Source organism: Mesoplodon mirus (assembly GCF_964341445.2).
Source record: "Mesoplodon mirus genome assembly, chromosome: 3".
Classification (NCBI taxonomy): Eukaryota; Metazoa; Chordata; class Mammalia; order Artiodactyla; family Ziphiidae; genus Mesoplodon; species Mesoplodon mirus.
This window is the reverse complement of record NC_138978.1, coordinates 142,182,453-142,205,051: the sequence shown is the minus strand read 5'-3', so window position 1 is coordinate 142,205,051 and position 22,599 is coordinate 142,182,453. Positions and strand designations below refer to the sequence as shown.

The 22,599-nt window shown below is 43.1% G+C and overlaps 1 protein-coding gene across 1 annotated transcript; it reads right to left on the bottom strand.

Moving 5' to 3' along the window:
* Positions 1–11,115: 11,115 nt before the first annotated feature.
* On the bottom strand, positions 11,116–22,398 carry LOC309799284 (TRAF3-interacting JNK-activating modulator-like). The gene is made up of 10 exons (XM_082612238.1): positions 22,373–22,398; positions 21,305–21,412; positions 18,434–18,819; positions 16,611–16,758; positions 16,415–16,478; positions 16,120–16,144; positions 15,828–15,857; positions 15,639–15,734; positions 11,571–11,711; positions 11,116–11,448 (listed from the first exon to the last, which is right to left on the bottom strand). Exons 3-10 carry the CDS (start codon positions 18,758–18,760, stop codon positions 11,293–11,295), a joined length of 987 nt encoding a protein of 328 aa, XP_082468364.1. The 5' UTR covers positions 18,761–18,819; positions 21,305–21,412; positions 22,373–22,398; the 3' UTR covers positions 11,116–11,292.
* Between the last annotated feature and the right edge of the window lie 201 nt (positions 22,399–22,599).

The window sequence follows — 22,599 nt, the reverse complement described above, 5'->3', positions numbered from 1 at the left end:
TATGAAGAACCTAGGGGCAGGGCAGGAATAAAGATGCAGCCATAGAGAGTGGACTTGAGGACACAGGGAGGGGGAAGGATAATCTGGGATGAAGTGAGAGAGTGGCATGGACATATATACACTACCAAATGTAAAATAGATAGCTAGTGGGAAGCAGCCACAAAGCACAGGGAGATCAGCTCTGTGCTTTGTGTCCACTTAGAGGGGTGGGATAGGGAATGGAGGGTGGTAGGGAGACACAAGAGGGAGAGGATGTGGGGATATATGTATATGTATAGCTGATTGACTTTGTTATGAAGCAGAAACTAACACACCATTGTAAAGCAATTATACTCCAATATAGATGGTTAAAAAAGAAAAAAAAGTGTTGGCAGAGCTACATTCTTTTCTGGAGGCTCTTAGGGGTGTTTCTGTTCCCTGGACTTTATCTGCTGCCAGCGGTCACTTGCAGTCTGACTCAGAGTCCCCTTTCTCCACCTACAAAACCCAAAATGTTGCATCGCTGTTATTCTGCTTCTATTAAGACATCTCTCTCTTTCTCTTTCTACAGTTGGGAATGGTTTTCTGCTTTTAAGGACTCATGCAATTAGATTTGTTCCATGAGGTAATCCAGGATAATCTTTCTATCTCAAGGTCTATAACTTCAGTCATATCTGCAAAGTCCTCTTCACCATGTAAGGTAACATATTAATAGGTTCCAGGGATTAGGGTGAGGGCATTTTTAGGAGCCATTATGCTGCCTACCACACCCTTAACAAGTGACCTTGAGAAAATTACTGAGATTTTTAAAGCCTTACTTTCCTCAAACATAAAATGGAAAGAAAGATAAGTAGTTAATGTCATGAAAGTGAAACAGTATATATGAAATCAACTAATTAAGAAAATAAGATTTCTTCTTTTTCTTTATGATTTACATGATTCTCAGAGTTCAGTTACTTGAAGAGTTACTTTTTTTTAAAACAGAACTAAGGAATTCAGGGTTCAGATGCTGTAAGATTGTCTGAATTATCTGAGTAACAATTAGCTAAGCACAGGTGTAAAGCATTTGATTTACTCCCTAGTGTTCTTTATCTTCTCATCCCACTAAATGCATATCCCTTGTCTAGCTCCAGCCAGTAGAGTCAGAGCTTGTTTTACTGTTTAACTAAAGTTCAATTTAAATTCTCTCTACATCTCCAGATTCTTAGCCCTGGTTGCATATTGTATTCACTGGGGAGATTTCAAGAACTACTGATGTCAAATTTCTACCTATCATGGATATTTGAGAAGGGACCTGGAATGAAATGCTCTAGCTTATGGCTTTTGGCACCAAATCATGTTACCTGTAGAAGGTATCTTCTAGGTATGAAAATAGTTCAGATAAGTCAAATTTCTCAGTAAAAGATGACAAAACTATGGCTTAGGTGGTAAATTTTCCATGTCAATTTGTCTGGGCCACCATGCCCAGTTATTTGGTCAAATATTATTCTGGATATTTCTGTGATGGCGTTTTTGTGTTTATTTATTTATTTATTTATTTATTTATATTTTTGGCTGCGTTGGGTCTTCGTTGCTGCCCGTGGGCTTTCTCTGTTTGCAGCAAGCAAGGGCTACTCTTCTTTGTGGTGCACGGTCTTCTCATTGTGGTGCCTTCTCTTGTTGCAGAGCATGGGCTCTAGGTGCACGGGCTCAGTAGCTGTGGTGCATGGGCTTAGTTGGTCCACGGCATGTGGGATCTTCCCAGACCAGGGCTCAAACCCGTGTCCCCTGCATTTGCAGGCAGATCCTTAACCACTGTGCCACCAGGGTAGTCCCTGTGATGGTGTTTTTGGATGAAATTCATACTTAAATTGGTGGTGGACTTTGAGTAAAGCAGATTATCCTCCATACTATGGGTGGGCCTCATCCAATCAGTTAAAGTTCTAATAAAGCAAAGACTGACTTCCCTGTGGCAAAAAGGAATTCTGCCAGAAGACTTACAGAAATTGAACTGCAACTCTTCCTACAGTCTCTAGACAGCCTAACCTGCAGATTATGAATTTACCAAGCCTCTATTATCATGTGAACCAATTGTTTAAAATCTTTCTCTCTCTTTCTCTATCTTTATATAGATATGGATATAGATCTAGGTATCAATATTGATATCTAGATCTATATCTATCAATATATATGGGCACATTGTATACACCTGCTGTTGGTTCTGTTTTTCTGGAGAAACTTGACTAACATAGTGGCCCATATAAATAAAAGGATGAACCCAAGTTCACCCAGGTAGAGAGTAGTACAATGAGAACTGGAACTTAAGGCCTCGTGACTCATTCAGCTGTGAACACTGACCCACAACTGGGCTCCGCAAACTCTGGCCCACTGATCAGATCTCGCTTGACTCCTGGTTTTGTACATAACGTTTTGCTTGAACACAGCCACACCCATTCATTAAGGTATTGTGCATGGCTGTTTCTGTGCTACAGCAGCAGATAGGCAATTGCAACAGAGACGTATGGTACACAAACTCCAAAATATTTACTATCTGACCCTTTACAGAAAAGATCTGCTGACCCTTGCTCTAGGATGCCATCTGATTTCTGATAGCCCTGAGGAGAATAATTCATGCACATTGGGATAGATTGTTAATCTCATGTCCTCCTTAGGTCAAAGATCTCTTAAATGCTCACCCTTGCAATAGCCAGCTTGGGGAGCACTGTCTGAGGATGCAGAAATATTTTTTGTCAGGTCTTTCCAATCCACACTGCTCCCTGACTATGGTTCTTAAAACCTATTTTTGAAAAAAATTTTATTGGAATATAGTTGATTTACAGTGTTGTGTTAGTTTCAGGTGTACAGAAAAGTGAAACAATTATACATATACATATACGCACTTTTGTTTTGTTTTTGTTTTTGGGGATTTTTTGCTGCACGCGGGCCTCTCACTGTTGTGGCCTGTCCTGTTGTGGAGCACAGGCTCCGGACGTGCAGGCTCAGTGGCCATGGCTCACGGGCCCAGCCGCTCCGCGGCATGTGAGATCTTCCCGGACTAGGGCACAAACCCGTGTCCCCTGCATCGGCAGGCGGACTCTCAACCACTGCGCCACCAGGGAAGCCCCACTTGTATTTTTTTTTAGAGTCGTTTCCAAATAGCCCATTACAGAGTATTGAGTGGAGTTCCCTGTGCTAATAAGAAGAGCAGGTTCTTATTAGTTACCTATTTTATGTAGAGTAGTGTATATATTTCAGTCCCAATCTCCCATTTTAACCTCCCCTCCACAATCCCTTGGTAACCCTAAGTTTGTTTTCTACATCCATGCCTCTACTTCTAAAACCTGTCTATTTTAACCAACTACCACTCATTGCTTACTGTCTCTGGCTTCATGTACTTGATAATAAATCTACTTCTTGTTCTATCCTGGATGACATGTCCAAGGACTGAGATAATATCTTATTCTACATAACTTGTCCTTGATATTGTCTATCTTGGGGTCTTCATCTATGTCCCAAAGAAGACAGTCACACTCTGTCTTCTAGTACTACTAATAATACCACATTTTAGGGCATGAATTTGACCCAATGCACTGAACTATCCCTTTAGAAGCTGTATGCAACCTGCCACTGGGTTTTAGCACAGGGGTAGAACTCAGATTAGTGTTCCTATTTAAACAAATCTACTTGACCAGAAACCTTTTGTCTCGCCATTTATTTTATTACACAAGTAATTTCTGTCTTTGCATCTATGATATAAATATTTTTAATTTCCTAAATTATCTGAAAAATTATTTAGAGCTTCTGTTTCAGTAGGCATTGGAATTGCTGTGTTATGACTATTTCATTATTTTATTTCCAAATGTTAAATCAGGCTTCAAACTTTGGCCAAGAGTAGACAGGAAAGGGTTTAAAAAGAAATGAAGAGTGGGAAAGACTTCTGATGCAAGGGAGACATAATAAAGATTTGATTTTGAATCAGTAATTTATAATAAAGGTTTGATTTTGAATCAATAATTTATGTCATTGCAAAATAGCTCCCTGGTAAAATGCCATTCTTTGGTATCATTAAGTACAGAAATCAACAATCAAACTGTGCAGTGCTCTTCTTCATTTTCTAAACACAAACCTAGATCTAGATGAGAGGAGAAGTCATTTCATCACTCAGGCTCTGGACTTACGACTCCAAGTCCTGTCTTCTTTCAACCATACCTGCTAGGTTTCTGTCTGACTTCTTGAGCATGAGGTAATGGCTTCAGCTTTCATCCCCTTCCTCAGTATATAGCTTAGTGACTATGAGTAAGGGATCTAAAACTTGAGAACTTGGGCTCAAATCTTGACTCTAAAATTTACTTGTTGAGTACTCTTGAGCATGTTATCTGTTTTTGCTTCAGTTTTCTCATCTATAAAATAGAGATAACATTACTTCTCTCAGCGAGTTACTATGAGGGTTAAAAGAGAAAATTCATACAATGAAAGAATTTATCAGTTCTTGGAATACAATAAATACCAGAAAGAAATGTTAGCCATTATCAAGGGCCCCTCATTTTATAGATAATATAGATTAGTTTATATAGGTCTAATATTTACATATACATAAACATTTTGTACCTATATGTGTGTATACGTTCTTCTTAGAAATTGAGCAGTCAACATTCACATCTAAAAGTATGTGCTCTGTGAAATGTAGATCTCCTGTGTACAGACACAGTGCTATATTATCTATTAGATAGGAGATATCTAACTGTGTTATCTAATAGATAACACAGTTATGTATTGCTACATAATTAAGAAGTCCAAACTTAGTGTTGAAACAAAAAAAATTTTTAATATGTGCCCAGATTCTGTGGGTCAGCAATTCAAACAGTACACAGAGGAGATGGCTTGTCTCTACTCCATGACTGATGTCTGAAACCTCAGCTCATGAGGATTGAAATGGCTGGGGCTGGAATCATCTAGACAATTTTAATTCCCATTTCTGGCCCTTGAGATGGGATGACTCGAAGACTGGGCCCAACAAGGACTGTTGACTGGAGTGCCTATAGTTGGCTGCCCATGTGGCTTGGACTTCTCATAACGTGGTAGTTAGGATTCAAGATAGAGTATCCCAAGAATGAGTGTCCAGGGTTCAAGCATTCCACGAGAATCATGCAAAAGCTGCATGACCTTTTATGACCTAGTCTTAGATGTTACATAGCATCACTTTCATTATATACTATTGCAGGCATTGGAGACCTTTTTCCATAAAGTGTCAGACAGTCAATATTTTAGGCTTTACAAGCCATACAATCTCTTCTGCAACTACTTAGCTCTGCTGCTGTGATGTGAAAACAGACACAAACAATACATATACTGAGGAACATGGCTGTGTTCCAATAAAGCTTCATTTATAAAAGCTGGTAGAGGACTAGATTTGGCCCACCAGCCATAATTTACTGACCCCTGCTCTATTGTTTGTTAGGATTTGGGAGCCAAAATGTTTATCAGTATTTACTGCTTTGCTAGTCCATTTAAGAAAATGGACTACTGAACAAATAGCTTCAGACACAATATGGCATTTTATGATTTAGCATAAAATCTGAGAAGTATAGAGGTTATCTGAAGCCTGCATGGTAAAGTTCCCTCTGCTATTGAAGTTATTGTCTTTAAACAAAGATTCTACATCAGTAATGCTATATATATATATATATATATATATATATATATATATATATATATACATATATATATATATATATGATATTCAGGTTAATTTCCTATTCTGTCTAAGGAAGTAATTGGTTGGTTGGTATGAGAGATGGTGTGGCTTCCAAAGGTGAAAAGTATTATTTTGTTGTAATTTCCGGCTGCCTAGGGATGGGAGAGGCCCAGGACACTGTAGTCAGTATATTATGTGGAGCAGGTTATATTGTGGTTTATTCATGAACTTTTACATGTTTATTTTCTATGCAAGTTTCTGTGCTCCTTTTTGAGTTTTGGTAGATAAGTGTTTTGTAACCTTCGAATACTTGGAGTTATATATATATATATATATAACTTTTATATATACATATTTTAACGTAGTAGTTAAAGCAGTGGAGAGTGTACCATAGTCTACCTAGGTTCAAATTCTGGCTTTACCCTATGACTTCCCTGTGGCTTCCTCTGCTCACCTATTAAAAAGGAGTATAATAAGACTGCTGTGGTGAGTTATATACTAAGTGCTATTTAAGCATTTGCTATAATGATTATGTATACTCGAAGGCAAGGAACTTGCCCCTTGATCGTGTCTGTATTCCTAGTGCTTAAGAATTCCTAGTGCTTTCCTAGTGCATTGTCTTAGGATAGAGATAGCTCAGTATAGTTCTTCTCACTATAAAGTACTGTTATGTTGAAAGTCTTTGCTTGTGTACTAATAATCTATGACATATCTGCTGAGGACAAGGAAACAAATAGTTTTAAAATGGCAATGGATTACAAAAGATTGTATGATGTAATGCCTTTATTATGTAATTTTAAAACTAACAAATGGGGCTTCCCTGGTGGCGCAGTGGTTGAGAGTCCGCCTGCCGATGCAGGGGACACGGGTTCGTGCCCCGGTCTGGGAAGATCCCACATGCCGCGGAGCGGCTGGGCCCGTGAGCCATGGCCACTAAGCCTGCGCGTCCGGTGCCTGTGCTCCGCAACGGGAGAGGCCACAACGGTGAGAGGCCCACGTAACGCAAAAAAAAAAAAAAAAAAACTAACAAATGATCATGGTAGAAAATTTGAAAAACTCCTAGACAACATAGAGATCAATAAAATTTGGAGTAACTTTCAGAATGTAGAGTTGTCCATGAATATTAGTGCTTTCACATTTTCTGGGACTTTAAGTAGACTGATTCTTAAGAGTCTATTCATGATATCTTATTTTAATGATGTTTTCATCATGGGGACACACACACACAGAAATCTGCTAAAAAGAAAGACATGTAAATCACTGATGTTTCAGATAGCCACATGAACTAAAGTGAGAAAGGTCAACAAGCTGAAAGAATGTGCAGTAGCATCTCCTTAATTGCTTACAGAATTCTGATAATTACCTCTTTGTGGAAAAGTAATTAATGGGGAATCTAATTCAAGAAAAATGTATGAACTTCAAGCCGTCTCGAAGCCAAGTATTTCTTTCCACAGGAGGTTACTTTCCACGGCCGTGCTTCCTTATTACCTGACAGGGAAAGAGTATTGTATGGCAAAGGATCTTCCTGAAAGAGGGTGCTTCCCACACTGATTGTCATAAACGACTTCAGAATTACTGTTGCTGTATTACCAAAATCTTAAACTAGGATATTTTGGACAAATGTGGTCCTTAGTTAATTTTTAGAGCTACAAACTCTCAGATGGCTCTGCAATAGCAATTGTCTGGCTATTCTTCAGGGTGATCACAATATGGTAATGACCTTGAGGTATCACTAAAAAGCAGGAAGGTGGGAGTCTTCCTTTGGTTCCAGAGTGAAATGTGAGTTGGAGTTGGAGTTGGAAAAGAGGCCGACAACCAAGTGATAGAGAAGGAAATGTGAGGTCATTAGTGAAAAACCAGGTTTAAGTTAAGGTGAAGAGGCATGAGGAAATGGTCAGCTGTTACAGCATTACAAAGATCATCAAGAAGCAAATCCATGAATGTGGTTTGTATTGCAATCTGCTGAAAAAGAGACAAATATCCTGGCCTGGCCTTCATGGAGATTATATTTTATTGATTCTGATAATAGATTATTGTTGAAAAGGGCCTCCTATAAATTATAACCATGCAAAGGCAGCAAGATAATTTTTTTTCTTTATGTATGTGTTTCTCATTCCTACTCACTTCTCTCTTAGGGGAAGAGAAAATCACAAAAAACAAAAATGTCAAATCTCAGCTATTCATTTTCAAAATATTTTTTTTCCAAATTCCAATGGAGGCAATAGGTTAACTGTTAAGATTTGTACGGCTCAAAAAGCTAGATTTTTACAAAGTGTAGCCAAATTTTATTCCATAAATAATAGCTTTGGAAAGAATATGTGATGATGCAAAGTTGGAAAAAGCTGGTTTTTCTTCCGTAAATAACTTCACCATGTTGGGAGAAGAGGCAGAGAAGAAATCAAAGTAATAAAACATGGGGTGAGTTTTTCTGATACGGGACTCTAGTGCTTTAAAATAGACTAGATAATCCTAGGGATAATCTGAGGTAGAACAGACCAATGCCTCATTTCCAATCTGGTACCCTGGAAGAAAAGTGTTTTTCCTTTGAGGTCTTGAGAGGTTTTTCTTCTGCTTTGTTTTGGTTTTGGTTCATTTTGTAATCAACCTTATTAAGGTATCATTTACATACAATAAAATGCAGACATTTTTAATCAACGGTTCAGTGATTTAATTAATGTACACATTTGTATAACTACCACCCCCATAAAGATCGATAACAATTCTAAAACCCTAGAAAGTTTCCTCCTAGGCTTTTGCAAAAGTATCCCCATCTCCCAACCCAAGGCAACCACAGATCTGTTTTTTATCATTAGAGATGAATTTTGCCCAGTTTAGAATTTCATGTAAGTTGAATAATACAGTAGGTGCCCTTTTGATCTGGCTTCACTTGCTCAGCATATGGTTTTTGAGAGTCATTCATGTTGGGATGTTTTAAACCAGGACTTTAGCCTGGGTGGCGATGTTGTCTGAAGGCGCCTATAGGTACATCTGAGTCTCTGGCATTGTCACTGTCTGTTCTTGGCTTAGTATTTTCAACTTTACTAAGAAGCACAAGGTTGAATTAAGGAAGACCATTGTCAGTATAATGGAGGTGAAGTGGGTTCTGTTATATAATATTCTCAGCATAAATTGACCTGCTTGGAATCATCGTGTTGATAATCGACAAAGATACTCTTCCTCCAAAAACTTTGATACTATAAAACTTCTAAAGGACGCTGTCCTAGGACTCTTTTAGTTTTCATTTTTGGGGAAATATTTCCGGAAAATTCAGATGCTCACAACCTGAAAGAAGCAGTTATTCACCTGAAGGCTAGCTCTGCTATAGTTGAGTTGTCCGACCTTTACATGCTGATAGAACCCAAGTAGCCTTGCAAAACAATGCTCTCTTATTGGACATGAGCATATAGATTAAGTTGGACGTGTATATGCAATAGAGTGAAAAAAACAAAGAATCTTTGAGTTTCCCTTGCTGGGTTTTTTTATTTTTTCACTTAAGTTTCTATAGCATATGCTAATAGTTTAGGGTAACCTCAGGTTAGTTTTAGGTCCACTCTTTATGTAAATGTTGAAGTACTCCACACCCACCTTTTTTCTACCTTCCTTCTTTTCTTCCATCTTTCCTTTCTAACTTATAATCCATTATACTTAATCCTGCATTTGTTGAGGTGGCAAGTACTGTAGGAAAATTGAAAGCAGTGTGAAATTTTGCTGTTCAGAATGCATGTTGACCAAATTCTATATTGAGAAAAGGTCTGAATTTACCCACAGTAACCCTTTCTCAGCGTCTCTGAATAAAGGCCATAGAAACTGGGCTCTATATAATATCCTGACAGGTATGTAGAATTCATAGCAATTGCCCTCAAAGAGCTTACCTAGCGTAGATGCATACGAATGTATTTAATGATTGCTTTATTGGCAGCAGTGCCAACATACACAGTCTGTTTTGTTTTATATCATTATCATTACCTGCTGTTTACCACTGTATACATTGCTAATGGTGTGGTTTCTATGGCTTGTGAATTTCATGGCCAAATAATATGTAATTTATTGCACACTTTATTGTAGAAGATGGAGACTCCATAAATTTTCGTGTGCTCTTTGCCCCTTTGGAATGTATTACACTGAGATCAGGCAAAGTAATAAATTTATTTCAAATGTGCGTGATAGCTAAACATCAATTAGGACTGATGGGCAATATTTCACCTTCCAGCAACATAACAGTTTTTAAAGACTAAGCCACTGAACGTGGAGTTCCTGAACATGGGACTCAGTTCACTGGGATCCCTTCTTAGAAAAATAAAGGAAAACTTGAATTGGATATGTGTGGCTTATTCGAGTAGTAACTAATCAGCTACATCTTTGTTAACTTAATTTGTCACAATCGTTTGGTATTTTATTAACTCTCTTCCCCTTCTTCCCGACTCTCACGAGAATGGATCATGAGTATCTTAAAACATACTAAGTCGTCTTCCATCCCTGTTAATCTAACTACAAAAGCACACTTTCCTTATCCAATGTAACTTACTGTCTTTTAGAGTAGCTGTGGTTTTAATTCTCTACAAAATTAAAACCAGCAAAGAGAAACATTTTCAAGGAGCCAGCACATTGTAGAGCTTTAGGAAGAAGACTTTAGAATTAAGGGCAACTATATCATTTTATAGCTAAAGCACCTGAGGCCTAATGTAGGAAGGTAACCATCGAGGTCAGGGAAAGGGGTTGAAGATCAGGTTTCAAGCTGAGAAAGAGTCTACAGGGACTCAATCTGAGCAGGTCAAAAACTGAAATGAGACCACGAATGTTCTGGGAAGGCTGGCATCTGGCCTCAGGTGTGGGATTCAGACAGGGAGTGGGCCCGGGGGGAACTGAGCTTCTGCAGGAGGCAGAGAAGTCCACCTCATCTCCGGAAAGTGCCACTGACATCAGGGAGTTGAGGGGAAAGAGCAGTGAATTCCAGTCCACCTGAGAAAGCAGGACAATCTGATTAACTCTGAATTTAGGCTTATTTCAGATAGTTCTTGAGAAGGAACTTGGACAAGAGCAGGTCCCCCACAGCCTCTTTATATCCATGCCCAGTATTTTCTGGTGGAGCTGCTTAAACCCTCCAAGTGACTACAGTATTTTAATTTCACTCTATATTTAATTCTGACAGTTCTATGATTGATTATTTAATGGGCAAATAAGTAGGGTCACAAAAGAGTGTGAATGTATTTTACAGGATGAGGATGGGCAGAGTGGAACAGTCTGGAATAGGACACCAATAAAAAGGGATCTTGGTAAATAAGAACGTCTATTAGAAATGGAGAGGAATTCTCAAGGAAATTAGTGCCTGACACCACGCCCTTCTCTCTGCATGTTTAGAAGCTAGCTTCTAATTTTATTTTCATAGGAGATGTCCCTGTGATGAATTGTCTTTTACCTCCACACTACTTACCACATGGAAATATTGTGAAGTTTGTCTGAGAGAAAGTATTAGAATTTGTCTTGGAAGCAGCTATAAACATTTCCTGGAACAATCTAAGGGAAAGTATGAAGGGTGATTTTTTCCATAAATTAAATCAACTTTAAAAGGCGCATTTGGAGAGTCAGAGAGTACTGATATTGTTAGAAAGAAAGGTTTAAAAGCTGGTTAAATCTAATTTTTAAAAAATCCATATGTACCACATTGTAAAAAAGAGAAGGAAGACGGCATTCATGATTACTGCGCTGGCAGGGTAGGGGGCAGTTGCATGCTGGGGGTGGCTCTCGTACTGGCTCTTCCACTCTTCACACTTCTGCTCGGCCGGAGCCAGGGACCACTGAGGGAGATCAGAGGAGAGGGTGGTGCCTTGGGGGTTCCAGGGAGTGGTGCAGCTGGCTCCCTTGCCACCCAGACTGCCCCAGGGTTCCCAGCCCCAAGGATTATGGAGCATCCCCACACCTGTTTGCTCTGCAGTTGCTGTTCTGCACGCATGTTCTCCTCCAGCACTTTCTGCAGTGTCTCCTTGGCCTTCTGCTCATAGCTGTTTTTCTGGTCTTCCATCTGTAATAGCAACTTATTCATTCCCCGAGAAGTATATTTCTGTAAATTTGAGGCAATTCAACAAATACACATTGACCTACTGTGTGCTAAAGCCTGAGCAGGGATACAGAAATGAAAAGAAATTGGTCCTTGCCCACAGGGCAGAGATGTCAGTAGTCTGGTGGACCTTCTTCCAGGCTGGAGGCAGGCAGGGAGAGTCCCTCAGGTGATGTGAGAGGTGAGTGGGGATAAAAAACTGCCCTGGGCATGCCGGGCATTCTCCCCTAGGCCTTCCACAGGCATTTGAAATGCGACATTTCCAAAGGGAAATCATCTTTCTAAACCTGCTCCTATCTCAGTGGCCAGCATCACCACCCACCCAGTCTCCCAAACCCTAAACCAGGGAATCATCCTTGATTTCTCTCTCACCTTCTTCAAGGAATCAGTTCATCATCAAGCTTTGTCAAGTCAACGTCTCTAACAGCTCATTACCTGTATCCTCTATCCCTACTGCCTCCTCCTTAGTTCAGACCCTAGTAACACTATTATATGGATTATATAGAGACTATGTATTATCTTCATGCCTTGCCTCCCTTCAAACCCTTTTCAGTCCTGCAGCTAGAGGGTTCTTTCTAAAACTTAAATCTGATCCCATCACAACCTGCTTAAATCTCTCAGTGGTTCTCAGTGTTCTAAGAATCAGGTCCAAACTCCTTGGCATGGTTCCTACTTACAAGCCCAGACTTTCATCTCATGCTGCCTCCACGCAAGCTGAACTGCTTGTAGGTCCCCTAAGCACTGTGCTTTTCAGCCTCTGCCTTTGCCCATAAAGCTTCTTCTGCTTAGAGTATCGTGACCCACGCTTCTCACCTGGTTAACTTCTACCCATGTTCAAGATTCAGCCCTAGAATCATAAATTCTGATAAACTTGGCCAACCATACCTACCCCCCGACTCCTTATGGATTAGGCAGTTTTACTGGTGTTCACATAGTATCTATATTTCGAATCTATTGACTCATCTGTCTCCTTTAAGGGATTGTAAACTCCTTTGAGGCAGGGAGCATTTTTTAAAAAATAAAATTATTTTTGTAGGCTTGGGGATCTGAACAACATTCAGTAAAGTCAAGTTTTAAAAATTAATACATTTGTATTTTTAGAATTTCTCCTGGCTTCAAGGTCAAAAAGAAAAAGACACAAGAGCAGCTTTGCAAATTCACTGGGGGTCTTGCCTTTCCAGTGCTTTTCATTTTTATGCCCTGTGATTTTGGGGAAAGCAGGAGCCTTTTACTGTCGATTCTGGGTTACGCAACTGGGTAAGAGATAGTCTAGATAATGCAAATTTAGAGTTCAATATCAAATCATTTCCATTTAGCTTTGGAGTCATCTGAAAATTTGGATTTAAATGTCGAGTGGGTCTTATGTTCTTGGAATTGTCATTAGAAACCAGATACAGGAGTTACTGGTTGAGATCATACATGGTTATGTCCAGGTTATTGGACTTAACCATGCTGGTCACTGACCAGCTTTATCCCCCATTGAAAACGAGTAGACTGGCATTCTGGATTATATGTCACTCTCTTATGAGCTTGGTTGGCATTACTGAAAAAATAAAAGTTGTGGATCCGCAAACCCATAGACTATATAGACTATGTTCCCCTGCAGAATTCTAACTACATGGCCACCTTATCTTCCTAACATCAAGTGGGAGCAGTCTGGCCGGTCCATCTCGTTCTCTTGACTTATCTCCCCGCCTGTCAGAAATCTATCACTTCTCGAGTGTGAAAACTGACTTTTTTCTATCTCATATAATCCAAGATCAGGCCAATCAAGAGATTGTACTGGTAAACTCCTATTCAATCCTTCCAGACCCCACTAAAGTGGTCCCTTTCCTTTGGAGTCTACCCTATACCACCTCAGGCAGAAGAATTGCTCCCTTCTCTTTTCTCTGTGTCACTTTGTAGAAAGTGCTGTTACAGCTTTAGCACACTGCAGTAGAGTTATTTATGACCTGTCTCTCTCTTCCTGGCTGCTATTGGAACTCCTAAAGACAAAGGACCCTACCTCTGTCCCTGGAGCACCCAAGCCAGCACATAGTTGGAACTTATCAGATGTCTGTTGAATAAACGAGTGAGACAACTCAGTTTAGTTCAGCACCGGAAACCACCTAGCATGCACAGCTGTGTGTCTCAGGCTCCTACTCAGCTATGAAAACAACTTCCTTAACCAGCAGGAGCCCTGAACATAAACACCTAAATCCGGATACAGTGACCGACATGAAGAGGGAGGGCTGAGCCTAGGAGTCTCTTTGACATCACTGCAAACTTCTTAGTTTTGTCCCACGTCCTCCCATCCCATCTCTCTGTCTAAGCACAGCCATCTACGTGGTAAGGTCAGATGTTCACAGAGGCTGGGAGGTTGGGTGTTCTCTCTGTGCACCCGGGGCTTTCTGCTCCAGTGGCATCAAACTGCTTATACTCCCTGAACATTAAAGTCTAGGGGTTTCAATGTGGGGTCCAAGGACCCCTGGGAATCCAGGATCTGCAAGGTCTTCCCTTTTCCAACTACATTTCTGTGTGAGGCTGGATTTTCCTCATATGCTTCAACCAAAACAATGTATTAACAACAGACTGAATGCAGACGCAAATATGAGAATCTAGCTGTCTTCCGTTCAGACATTAAAAAGATTTGCCAGCTTGGTGCTTTGCGACCACCTAGAGGAGTGGGATAAGGAGGGAGGGAGGAAGGCGCAAGAGGGAGGGGATATGGGGGTATATGTATGCATATAGCTGATTCACTTTGTTATACAGCAGAAAATAATACAACACTGTAATTATACTCCAATAAAGATGTTAAAAAAACCCAAAAACCAAAACCAAACAAAAATTTGAAAAAGCATAAAACAATGCCACTCCTCTATTTTAAAAAAAAATACTTATTTTTCACAAAAATATATAATTTAGGTTCACATGTAATCTATTTACTATTGTTATTTTAAAATTAATACATATTTTAAGATTCCTGTTTTCATTTCAAAGTGGTAAATATAAAAAGTTCTTTGGATTTTAATAATTTTTTTTAAAGCGTATAAAGGGGTCCTGAGATTAAAAAGCTGGAGACCCACTGCATTAGCCTATATCATGCCTCTGGTTCTTTGCCTATGCTGTATCCCCTGCCCAGAATATAGTTCCTGTCTCCACATTTGCCTGGAAAATACTAATATAACTATAAATATTGCCCTAGTTCTCCCCTTCTGTGGAGTCATTCATTCCTCCTTGTATTCTACTATATCCTGAAAACATTTATTTCTCACATCTCTGCGTTGTTTAGGCATCTGTCTCCCTGACAAAACTGCAAGCTCTCTAGCGTCAGGAACCCTGTCTAATTAATCTCATTTTCAGTGCTCAGTGTAGAGACCATGACTTATGAATATTTGTTGAATGAATGGACTAAAATCAGGAGGTCTGAATTTTAGTTCCAGTTCTACCTCTGACTAGCAGTGTGACTGTGGACTAGTCACCTGACCTCCCTGACACTCAGTTTCCTCATTGGCAAAATGAGAAAATTAGCTAATCTCCAAGGTCCCTTCCCGCTTTGACATTCACGTCTGGGCTGACTAGTAGGTGTAGGATGACTTGGAATAAATATTGGTGTGAATCCCATATGAAAATAGTTGCATTTATCACAGTCAGTAGTATTAACTGAATTGGGACCGTCCTTTCTTCCAACAAATTAAAAAATGGAAACTCTTGCCTCTTTTGGTTCTGGGTCTTCCATGGGTGTGTCCTCAGCTGACCACCCTGGATTGAGCCAAGCTTTCCCATATATTTACTGTGACATGTTTGACCTCTAGGTCTTAGCACCATCGCCCACCTTCGGCCTCTTCAGTAGCGAAAAAGCCCCTTCTCTTGCTGGGATGGTATGGAAAGAAGAATGAGATAGGCACACATAGAAGTCCATGACTTTGTTCAAGCAAAGATTTTCCTTACCTTCCAAGAGCTGTCAGAGGCCTGAATCAGGGCACACAGTAGGTCTTGGAGAATCATCATTTTCTGTTTTAGAACCAGCTCACTCTGTAGGGCCTCCTGGGGGGCAAAATGCAAGAGGGTAAGATTAAGTTGGAGGAGAAGGGAGCAGATGGATGGAGGAGCTGAGGGGAGAATTCACATGTTACTTACTTTGAGGTACTCAGAAAGCTGGATGATTTTCTAGAGAGAAAGAAAAAGGGTATTTAAGAAGATTGTAGGTTCCCTGAAATCCTAGAACATGGAACCCGAGCCAGGATTGGCTTGTGCTGAGTCAACTTTCTTCCTTGGCTCAGGGTCCTTTCAGGCCCCCATGTCTATGCTCATCCAGGAAGAGGGTACCCCTCCATCCCAGCTGAGTTTACCGTGGAATTCCAGAATGTCAGACCTTGGAGGAGCTTAGATGCCACCTGACTCAACACCGTCACCATGGGGATTTTCTTACCGTGTCTAGAACTGCAGCTCCATAACTGGAAGAGAAGAAAAAAACAAAAAACAAAAATGACAATGGATCAAAGAAATAAGAGTGTCAGGAGGCAGAGTACTGATTCCTTCTCTGATCTCTTCTGAAGAGCCAATGGGGAAGCGGGGGGAAGGCCTTCCTTTTTCTTAATTAAGGTGGACGTGGAAGTTCCTTGCGCTCCTCTCCACATTCTGGGGGAGGGTTCAGGTAAAAGCTTAGAAGAGAGGAATGGATGGACTGTGAAGGAGTTGAGGTCAGGAACATGAAAGGTACTCACTTGGTTTGTTGACTGGCGTCATTCTTAATTGTTGGCTGTGTTTCTTCTGCCTTTGTCTGAGTGCCTGAGGGATAGGGATAGGATGATTCAGAGCCCATGGGAGAGGCAGTGAGGGAAGTGGGGAGGGATAGGGACTCTCCACCGCCAGCAAGTGGAAATGCCTCAGCCCAGTGAGTGAGGAAGGCCCTGCTCTTACCACGGTGGTGTTTGGGTGGCTTCTTGATGAGAGAGTCCTGTGGTGGAAGGCCCCCAGCCTGGGAGGGGAGGTGGTCAGCCGGATCCCTCCAGGCGCCTGAGGGAGGATGGTGTTGGGTTGCAAAGACCTCGGAGCTGGTCCCTGACACCTGGAAAGCAAGTGGGGGATGCTGAGAGCCTAGATAGAGCCTCTTAGAACAGGATTCTCCAGCTGACTGCAGAAAGATGAGCCAGTGATCGTTTCGGGTCCAGAAAACCAAAGGAACCCATTCAAGCCTTCAGAGCTACAAGGATATCCCTGCTCCTGCCCTTTCTTGTCCTGGCTGGTGGGATCGGTCCTCCTCAGTTCAGGCAAATGGGGAGCTGGGCTTGTCTCCAATTACTCTCTCTAGTGTCCCTGATCCCGGAAAGAGAACCGGTCTGAGGTGGGAGTGAGGGGATCTGGGATCAGGTCCTGCCTTTTCTTGGTCTCAGTCTCCTGGCTGTATAATGAGGAGCTTGGAGTAGATGGTGTCCAAGGTGCCGTCCTATTCTAGAGGTGGTTTCCTTCCTCTTAACAGCTGGACTATTGTTGAGGTTTTGTGTGAAGAGAAGGTAAATTAGGCAGCTGTAGGGAGGAATGCAGCAGTAGTTGTCACAATTTTGCCTGCTATTTTTATATTTTCTTCTTACAAACTAAAAAATTTTATGTTTGTAACATAACACTAAAAGGCTAGGAAATGCCTGTGGCAGCTAATCATGCAGACTAACTCAATCTCAAGAAACCTGAAATAACTGATAGGCTCAGGAAGAGTTCTTTAGGTAACTGTGTTTTCTGTTCTTTTTCTCCTTAAAGTTATTTTTTCAACAAAAGCACATAGAAACCTTCTTGCCTTAGAAAGTACACAGTTGGTTTTATTTTACAGCTGGGCTCAAGGATCATTTTTCTGAACAGCACCTCCTGTTGTGGATAACATATGCACTGGTTAAGAAGGCCCAACAGAGCACCTATTCTGGGGACAGTACAATACCAGTTACTCCCAGGGAATCTGGAGGACCCATCCCTGCTGTCCACATGCTCACAACGTGGATAGGAAGACACAGATGGTTTGCCGGCTGAGCTCATTTCAACATACCCTGGGTTTTGCCAGCACTGCTCCTTCCCAGGGCAAACTAACGGGCCCTCTAAAAGTTACACGATCTTAGAGGATTTATAACCTCATAAAAACCACAGAGAGCAGAGGTGGCCTGGAGAAGCTAGGGAAGCTAGGGCTTCCTGGGCCAGATGCGGCCTTAGGTGAACGATATTGGAATTGGGATGGCCCAAGAGAAAGAGAGAAGGTGGATGATGCAGCAGCCTTACAGAAGAATAGAGATGAGAATATGTGTGTGTGTGTGTGTGTGTGTGTGTGTGTGTGTGTGTGAGAGAGAGAGAGAGAGAGAGAGAGAGATTTGAGGGAGACGTTAAGAAGATTGGTCTGTGTCCCTGGCCTACAGTAAGCATTCATTGAATGTTGAATGACGGATGAAGAATGAATGCTGTAGAAGATACGTCTAGATAGACTGAATTTGAACTAATACTAGGAATTAGCTATGGAATTGTTTTTAAATGATTCTTTTTTCTCCTAAAAGGGAAGTGCAAAACAAAAAAATAGCTAAACAAAAAAAAACCCCAAAACACAACAACAAAAATATCTGTTGAGTAAGTGGCTAAGGGAGACTTTATGATGACTGAGGAAGGAGGGACTTCATTTAAATCACTTCTTAGTGACCTTGAGCCCACCCACCTGCCTTGGTGCTGCACCCCATCCCCTCCAGAGAAGTGTGTCCCTTGACATGGCCCACCTGCTGTCTGGGGGAAGAAATCCTGTTGGCCCAAGACAAGGGCTCTTTGAGGTCAGTCGCCTGGCCTGGCTCCCTGGCCTGCGGGCTCTGTGCCTTGCCTTTCTCTTCCACCTTCAGGTTCCTCTGCCTGAAAAACTGCTGTTGTCGTGCCCTCTGGAGCTGTTCCCTCTGCTGGGTTCTCAGCACCTTCCCCACCTGGCGGCAAGTGGTCACATTGGGGCGGCAGCGGCGGCTCTCACGGGTCTCCTGCCAGCGCTCGCACTTGGCCTCGTAGCTCTCAGCCCACCAGGCCAAGCCAGAGGCAGGCCTAGGGTCTGGGTTGATCATGATGACCTCGTGAGCATCTGTTGTGCTTGGCTTCCAGTTCCTGGAATAGCTGCCCGGATCTGCCAAGTGCCATCAGGGAGGCGAAGAGGAGGGGTCAGGAGATGGGCCGAAAAATGGCCATCTCCCTGGACAAGGGGGCAGAAATATCACAGCGTCCCATATGTGTGGGTTGACAACTGAAGAGGGGATGATGTCATGTGGGAACTCAGGACTTCTGGATTCAGCCTCTAGACTAATTTCTGCTCTTCTCTTGCCTGCATCTCCCCTTCTGCAAAGTGGCGAGATTCCTCTGGCTGCCACTTCTTCCTTGACCAAACGTCTCACCCTGCCTCTAAGTTAGGGGAACGTGAGAAATAATTGATAAAAATCACTAAAAGCTTCTAGCCTTCTGGAGGGCAGATGGGGCTGTGTTCCTTTTCCAGGGACTTCTAAAGAACCAGTTAAACTGGCTCCCTGATCCCCAATCTAAAAGGAAAGCCAGAATCTTTACTGCTCTCTTGGCCCAGTTGTTACTAACATAGGTGAGTAACTTTTCTCAAGGCCTGGAGGGATAGCCAAACCCCTCGAGGTGCTACCAGTCCTATGGCCAGCACTCACTGTCCTCTGCTTAGCCTTTAGCAGCTATCTTGCCAGCCTGGTCCGGGGCATGGTTCGGGAGGGACACCCCACGCTATTGCCTACAGTCATGGAGTCCTGACCTTGGTCCCTTGGCACTCCACTCCTGGCCCAGGCCTGGGCTCTAACTCTGAGGTACAGGACCACCCAGATCCATACTGGCTGAGTACTTGCCACTTGCCCATCACTGACCAAAACTCATTTCAGAGCTTTCAGCTCAGTATCTCTTCCAGTGGCAGGTTCCATTTTTTTAGAATCACCTCCCTGTTAGGGCTAAGTATGGTGCCAAGTCTGCTTTCCTTAGCCCAGACACAGATCGTGCCATCGAAACCAGGAACGATGTGGATTATACCTAAATAAGGCTATTGCCAAGAAAAAGGAAACCAAAGCAAACAAACAAAAACAGTAACCAAAGGTCCCCAGGGAACCAGGCTTGGAGTAGAGGCCACACTTGCTGCCCCTCTACGTGGCCTTACCTGCTACTCACATAAGCCCACCCTCACCCCTTCTGCCTCCTCTGTGCCCTTCTCTCTCTTTCCTACTCTCCTTCACCTACCTTCTGCAAATTTATTCATTCTCCTAGAACCCTCTGCTAGCTTGGCTGAGTTGGGGCTGGACATGGCTAAGCTGGATTCTGAACACTGGAAATTCTGGTCCCTGGGGTCAGCCCAGAGACTGATGAAGGGAGGGGGACTTCCCCTTACAGCTGCCGCCTCTCTCTGTCCCACAGCCTCACTACCCACCGCCCTGGGAATCTAGCTCCCGGGGAGGTCAGTGGAGGGATTTCTCAGCTTCACCAACCAGGAGGCATTTGCTGGCTCTGGCCCCTCGGGTTTATTTATAGTCAGACAGACCCAACAGGTAGCAGCCTCTCCACCCTTTCATTGGAGTTCCCTGCTCCTCCTGGATCAGTCTGGAATTCTCTGCAAGATTCTTGCTCTCTTTCTTTCTCTCTGGTCATACGACTCCTTACGAGGGTGGTGGGGTCATGGGTGGGGCTGTATCACACACCTTGAGAGGGAGTCTTACACAGTCAGACCCTGTTCGCTCTCCAATGCCTGACTCTCCAGGCTTGGAGGGGCATCTTCTGGTCTTGGGCAGTGCTGACCCCAAGCAGAACTGTTAAATTGTCAATGCTTGTCCGCTCGTCTCATCCCTGGGTGCTTCTCCCCTCTCTTTAGGCTTTTCTCCTCACTCCTACTCTGTAGGGTCCCCTCACTTCTCACCTGCCACTTTCTTCGTTTAAAAACTTAGGAAAGGATCTGAGAGGCCGATTCATATTCAATTATGTAGGACTGGGTGTGCAGGTAAACTCCACTTTCAGAATCTATACTTGTGGTGTCCTAAGCCATAGGCCCTAGTTACTCTGCCGTAAATGGGGGAGGCGAGGTGCCCTGACTCTGGACTCAGACTGTGTGGACTCCTGTCCTGGCCCTGTCATTTACTACCCACGTGCTTTTGAACAAGCTATCAACTGTCTCTATGTCTCTGTCTCCTCATTTATAAAGTGGGAACCTACCTCCTAAGGTTATGAGGATTAAAGAGAAAATGCATGTCAAGCATCTGGGACATAGCACACAATAAATGTTAGCTTTTTAGAATAATATGATTATTATCACTCCTGTCCTACAGATCTTGGATATCGAAGACTCAGTGCTATAAGACAAATGTCCCGAGCTAACCTAGCACTCCAGGACCGAGAATGCCTCATCCTCCAATTCCCCCGCCCCCTTTCTCTTTGAAGGGGCACTGTCTACCCCACGGAGGCGATGCTGGTCCCTGGTTGAAATCATATTTACTGTTGCTCTGCTCATCTGACTTCTGGGTGTAGGCTACAGGGAGAAAGGACTACTCTGTGGTCTGGATACAACTGCCATCTCAGTTAGGCCTGGCAGAAAGGCAAGGAAGAGAGGACTGCCTGCTTCTCACCTTTAAAATGTGGGACGCTAGGTCCCCTCCCTGTTTGGTTCCAGGTAATCCCTCAGGCTTCATAGACTAGGCAGATCCCTTGATTGTGGAGAATCCTCCTGCCTCCTGCTGTGAAGAAGAAAGGGCTGTTAGGGAGAGAGAAGTGTGTGGGCTGTGTCTACGCTAGTTCACTGAAACGCATGGCTGCCCTGCTCTGTTTTCTGGGGGGGGCAGACGTTAGCCCTTGCTACCCAAGCTCGGAGTTGCAGTGGGAAAGTCTCCTCAGAGATGTGAGTGTTCTCAGGCCCCCAGACTCTCACACTGGGTAGGATTTGGTGTGGCACACCTGGGTAGAATCATACCCAACTTTCCGGGAGGTCTTGGTTATTCTGATTTGCTTAAACACAAGAAGCCATGTGGACGGCTGACTGACAGAGATGGGCTCTAGGAGAAAATGGAATGGGTCCCCATGTGCTTCAAAGAAAGGTCACTGGGCCACTGCCCAGGCAGCCCTTGGTGGCATGACAGGGCCCAGCTGGAGCTCTGGGAAAGGGTGGTATTGGCTGGGGGAGACTGTGCTCACTGCCACAGGGGGAGATCTGGGCGCTGGCCTCACCTGACAGCGCTTTGTTGCTGACTTTCCCGGTCTTTGCTCCTAATTCCCTGCTGTGTGTGTGATAAATGGCCTCCTGCATGAATGAACGGTCTGGACTTCCTAGCCGAGAGCTCTCAGAGTGAGCTAGGAGAGAAGGGCCTGCACCCAAGCTGCTGGGCAGGCAGCTTGGTGCTATGGGGTCCCTGCTGTGAAGGGAGCTGTAAAATGTACCCCCCATCACTGGGGAGCCTGAACCCTTAGTCATCTGACTCACTGCTAATCTAATCTTATGGATGGAGCAGAGAGTGATGGAAGCTGTGCCTCTGGAGACCAACGCGGGACACTTTCCTGTGTACCCAACCCCCAACACTCAAAACTACAACATCCACTCCAGTGTCTCCCCCTTCAGGCCAGGGAAGCTGACAGAGCCTCTTCTGCCCCACCCCAGAATCGGAGGTCCCCAACCTGGACACAAAAGCCTCCTCCTCAGTTACCTTGGGTCCCAGGCTCCAACCCAAGCAGCTCAGGAAAGCATCCCAGCTCCTGGGCAGATCTCGGCTCTGGTCTCTAATGGGGCAAGCTCTCAATCCATGGCTCTGGGCCCCCTTAGCATTTCCCTTCTTGGTACTGTCTTTCTTTTTGTACAGCAGCCTTGCTGAAACAGGATACCACAATACTTGCTCACCCCAGTTCCTCTCTCTTGCTCTCTGGTGCGATCTGA

Coding starts and splice junctions, on each gene's coding strand:
- LOC309799284 (XM_082612238.1), bottom strand. CDS start 18,760: ATGATCAACCCAGACCCTAGGCCTGCCTCTGGCTTGGCCTGGTGGGCT. Junction 16,479..16,610: donor GCCACCCAAACACCACCGTG/GTAAGAGCAGGG, acceptor CCTATCCCTCAG/GCACTCAGACAAAGGCAGAA. Junction 15,735..15,827: donor AGCTTTCTGAGTACCTCAAA/GTAAGTAACATG, acceptor TTTGCCCCCCAG/GAGGCCCTACAGAGTGAGCT.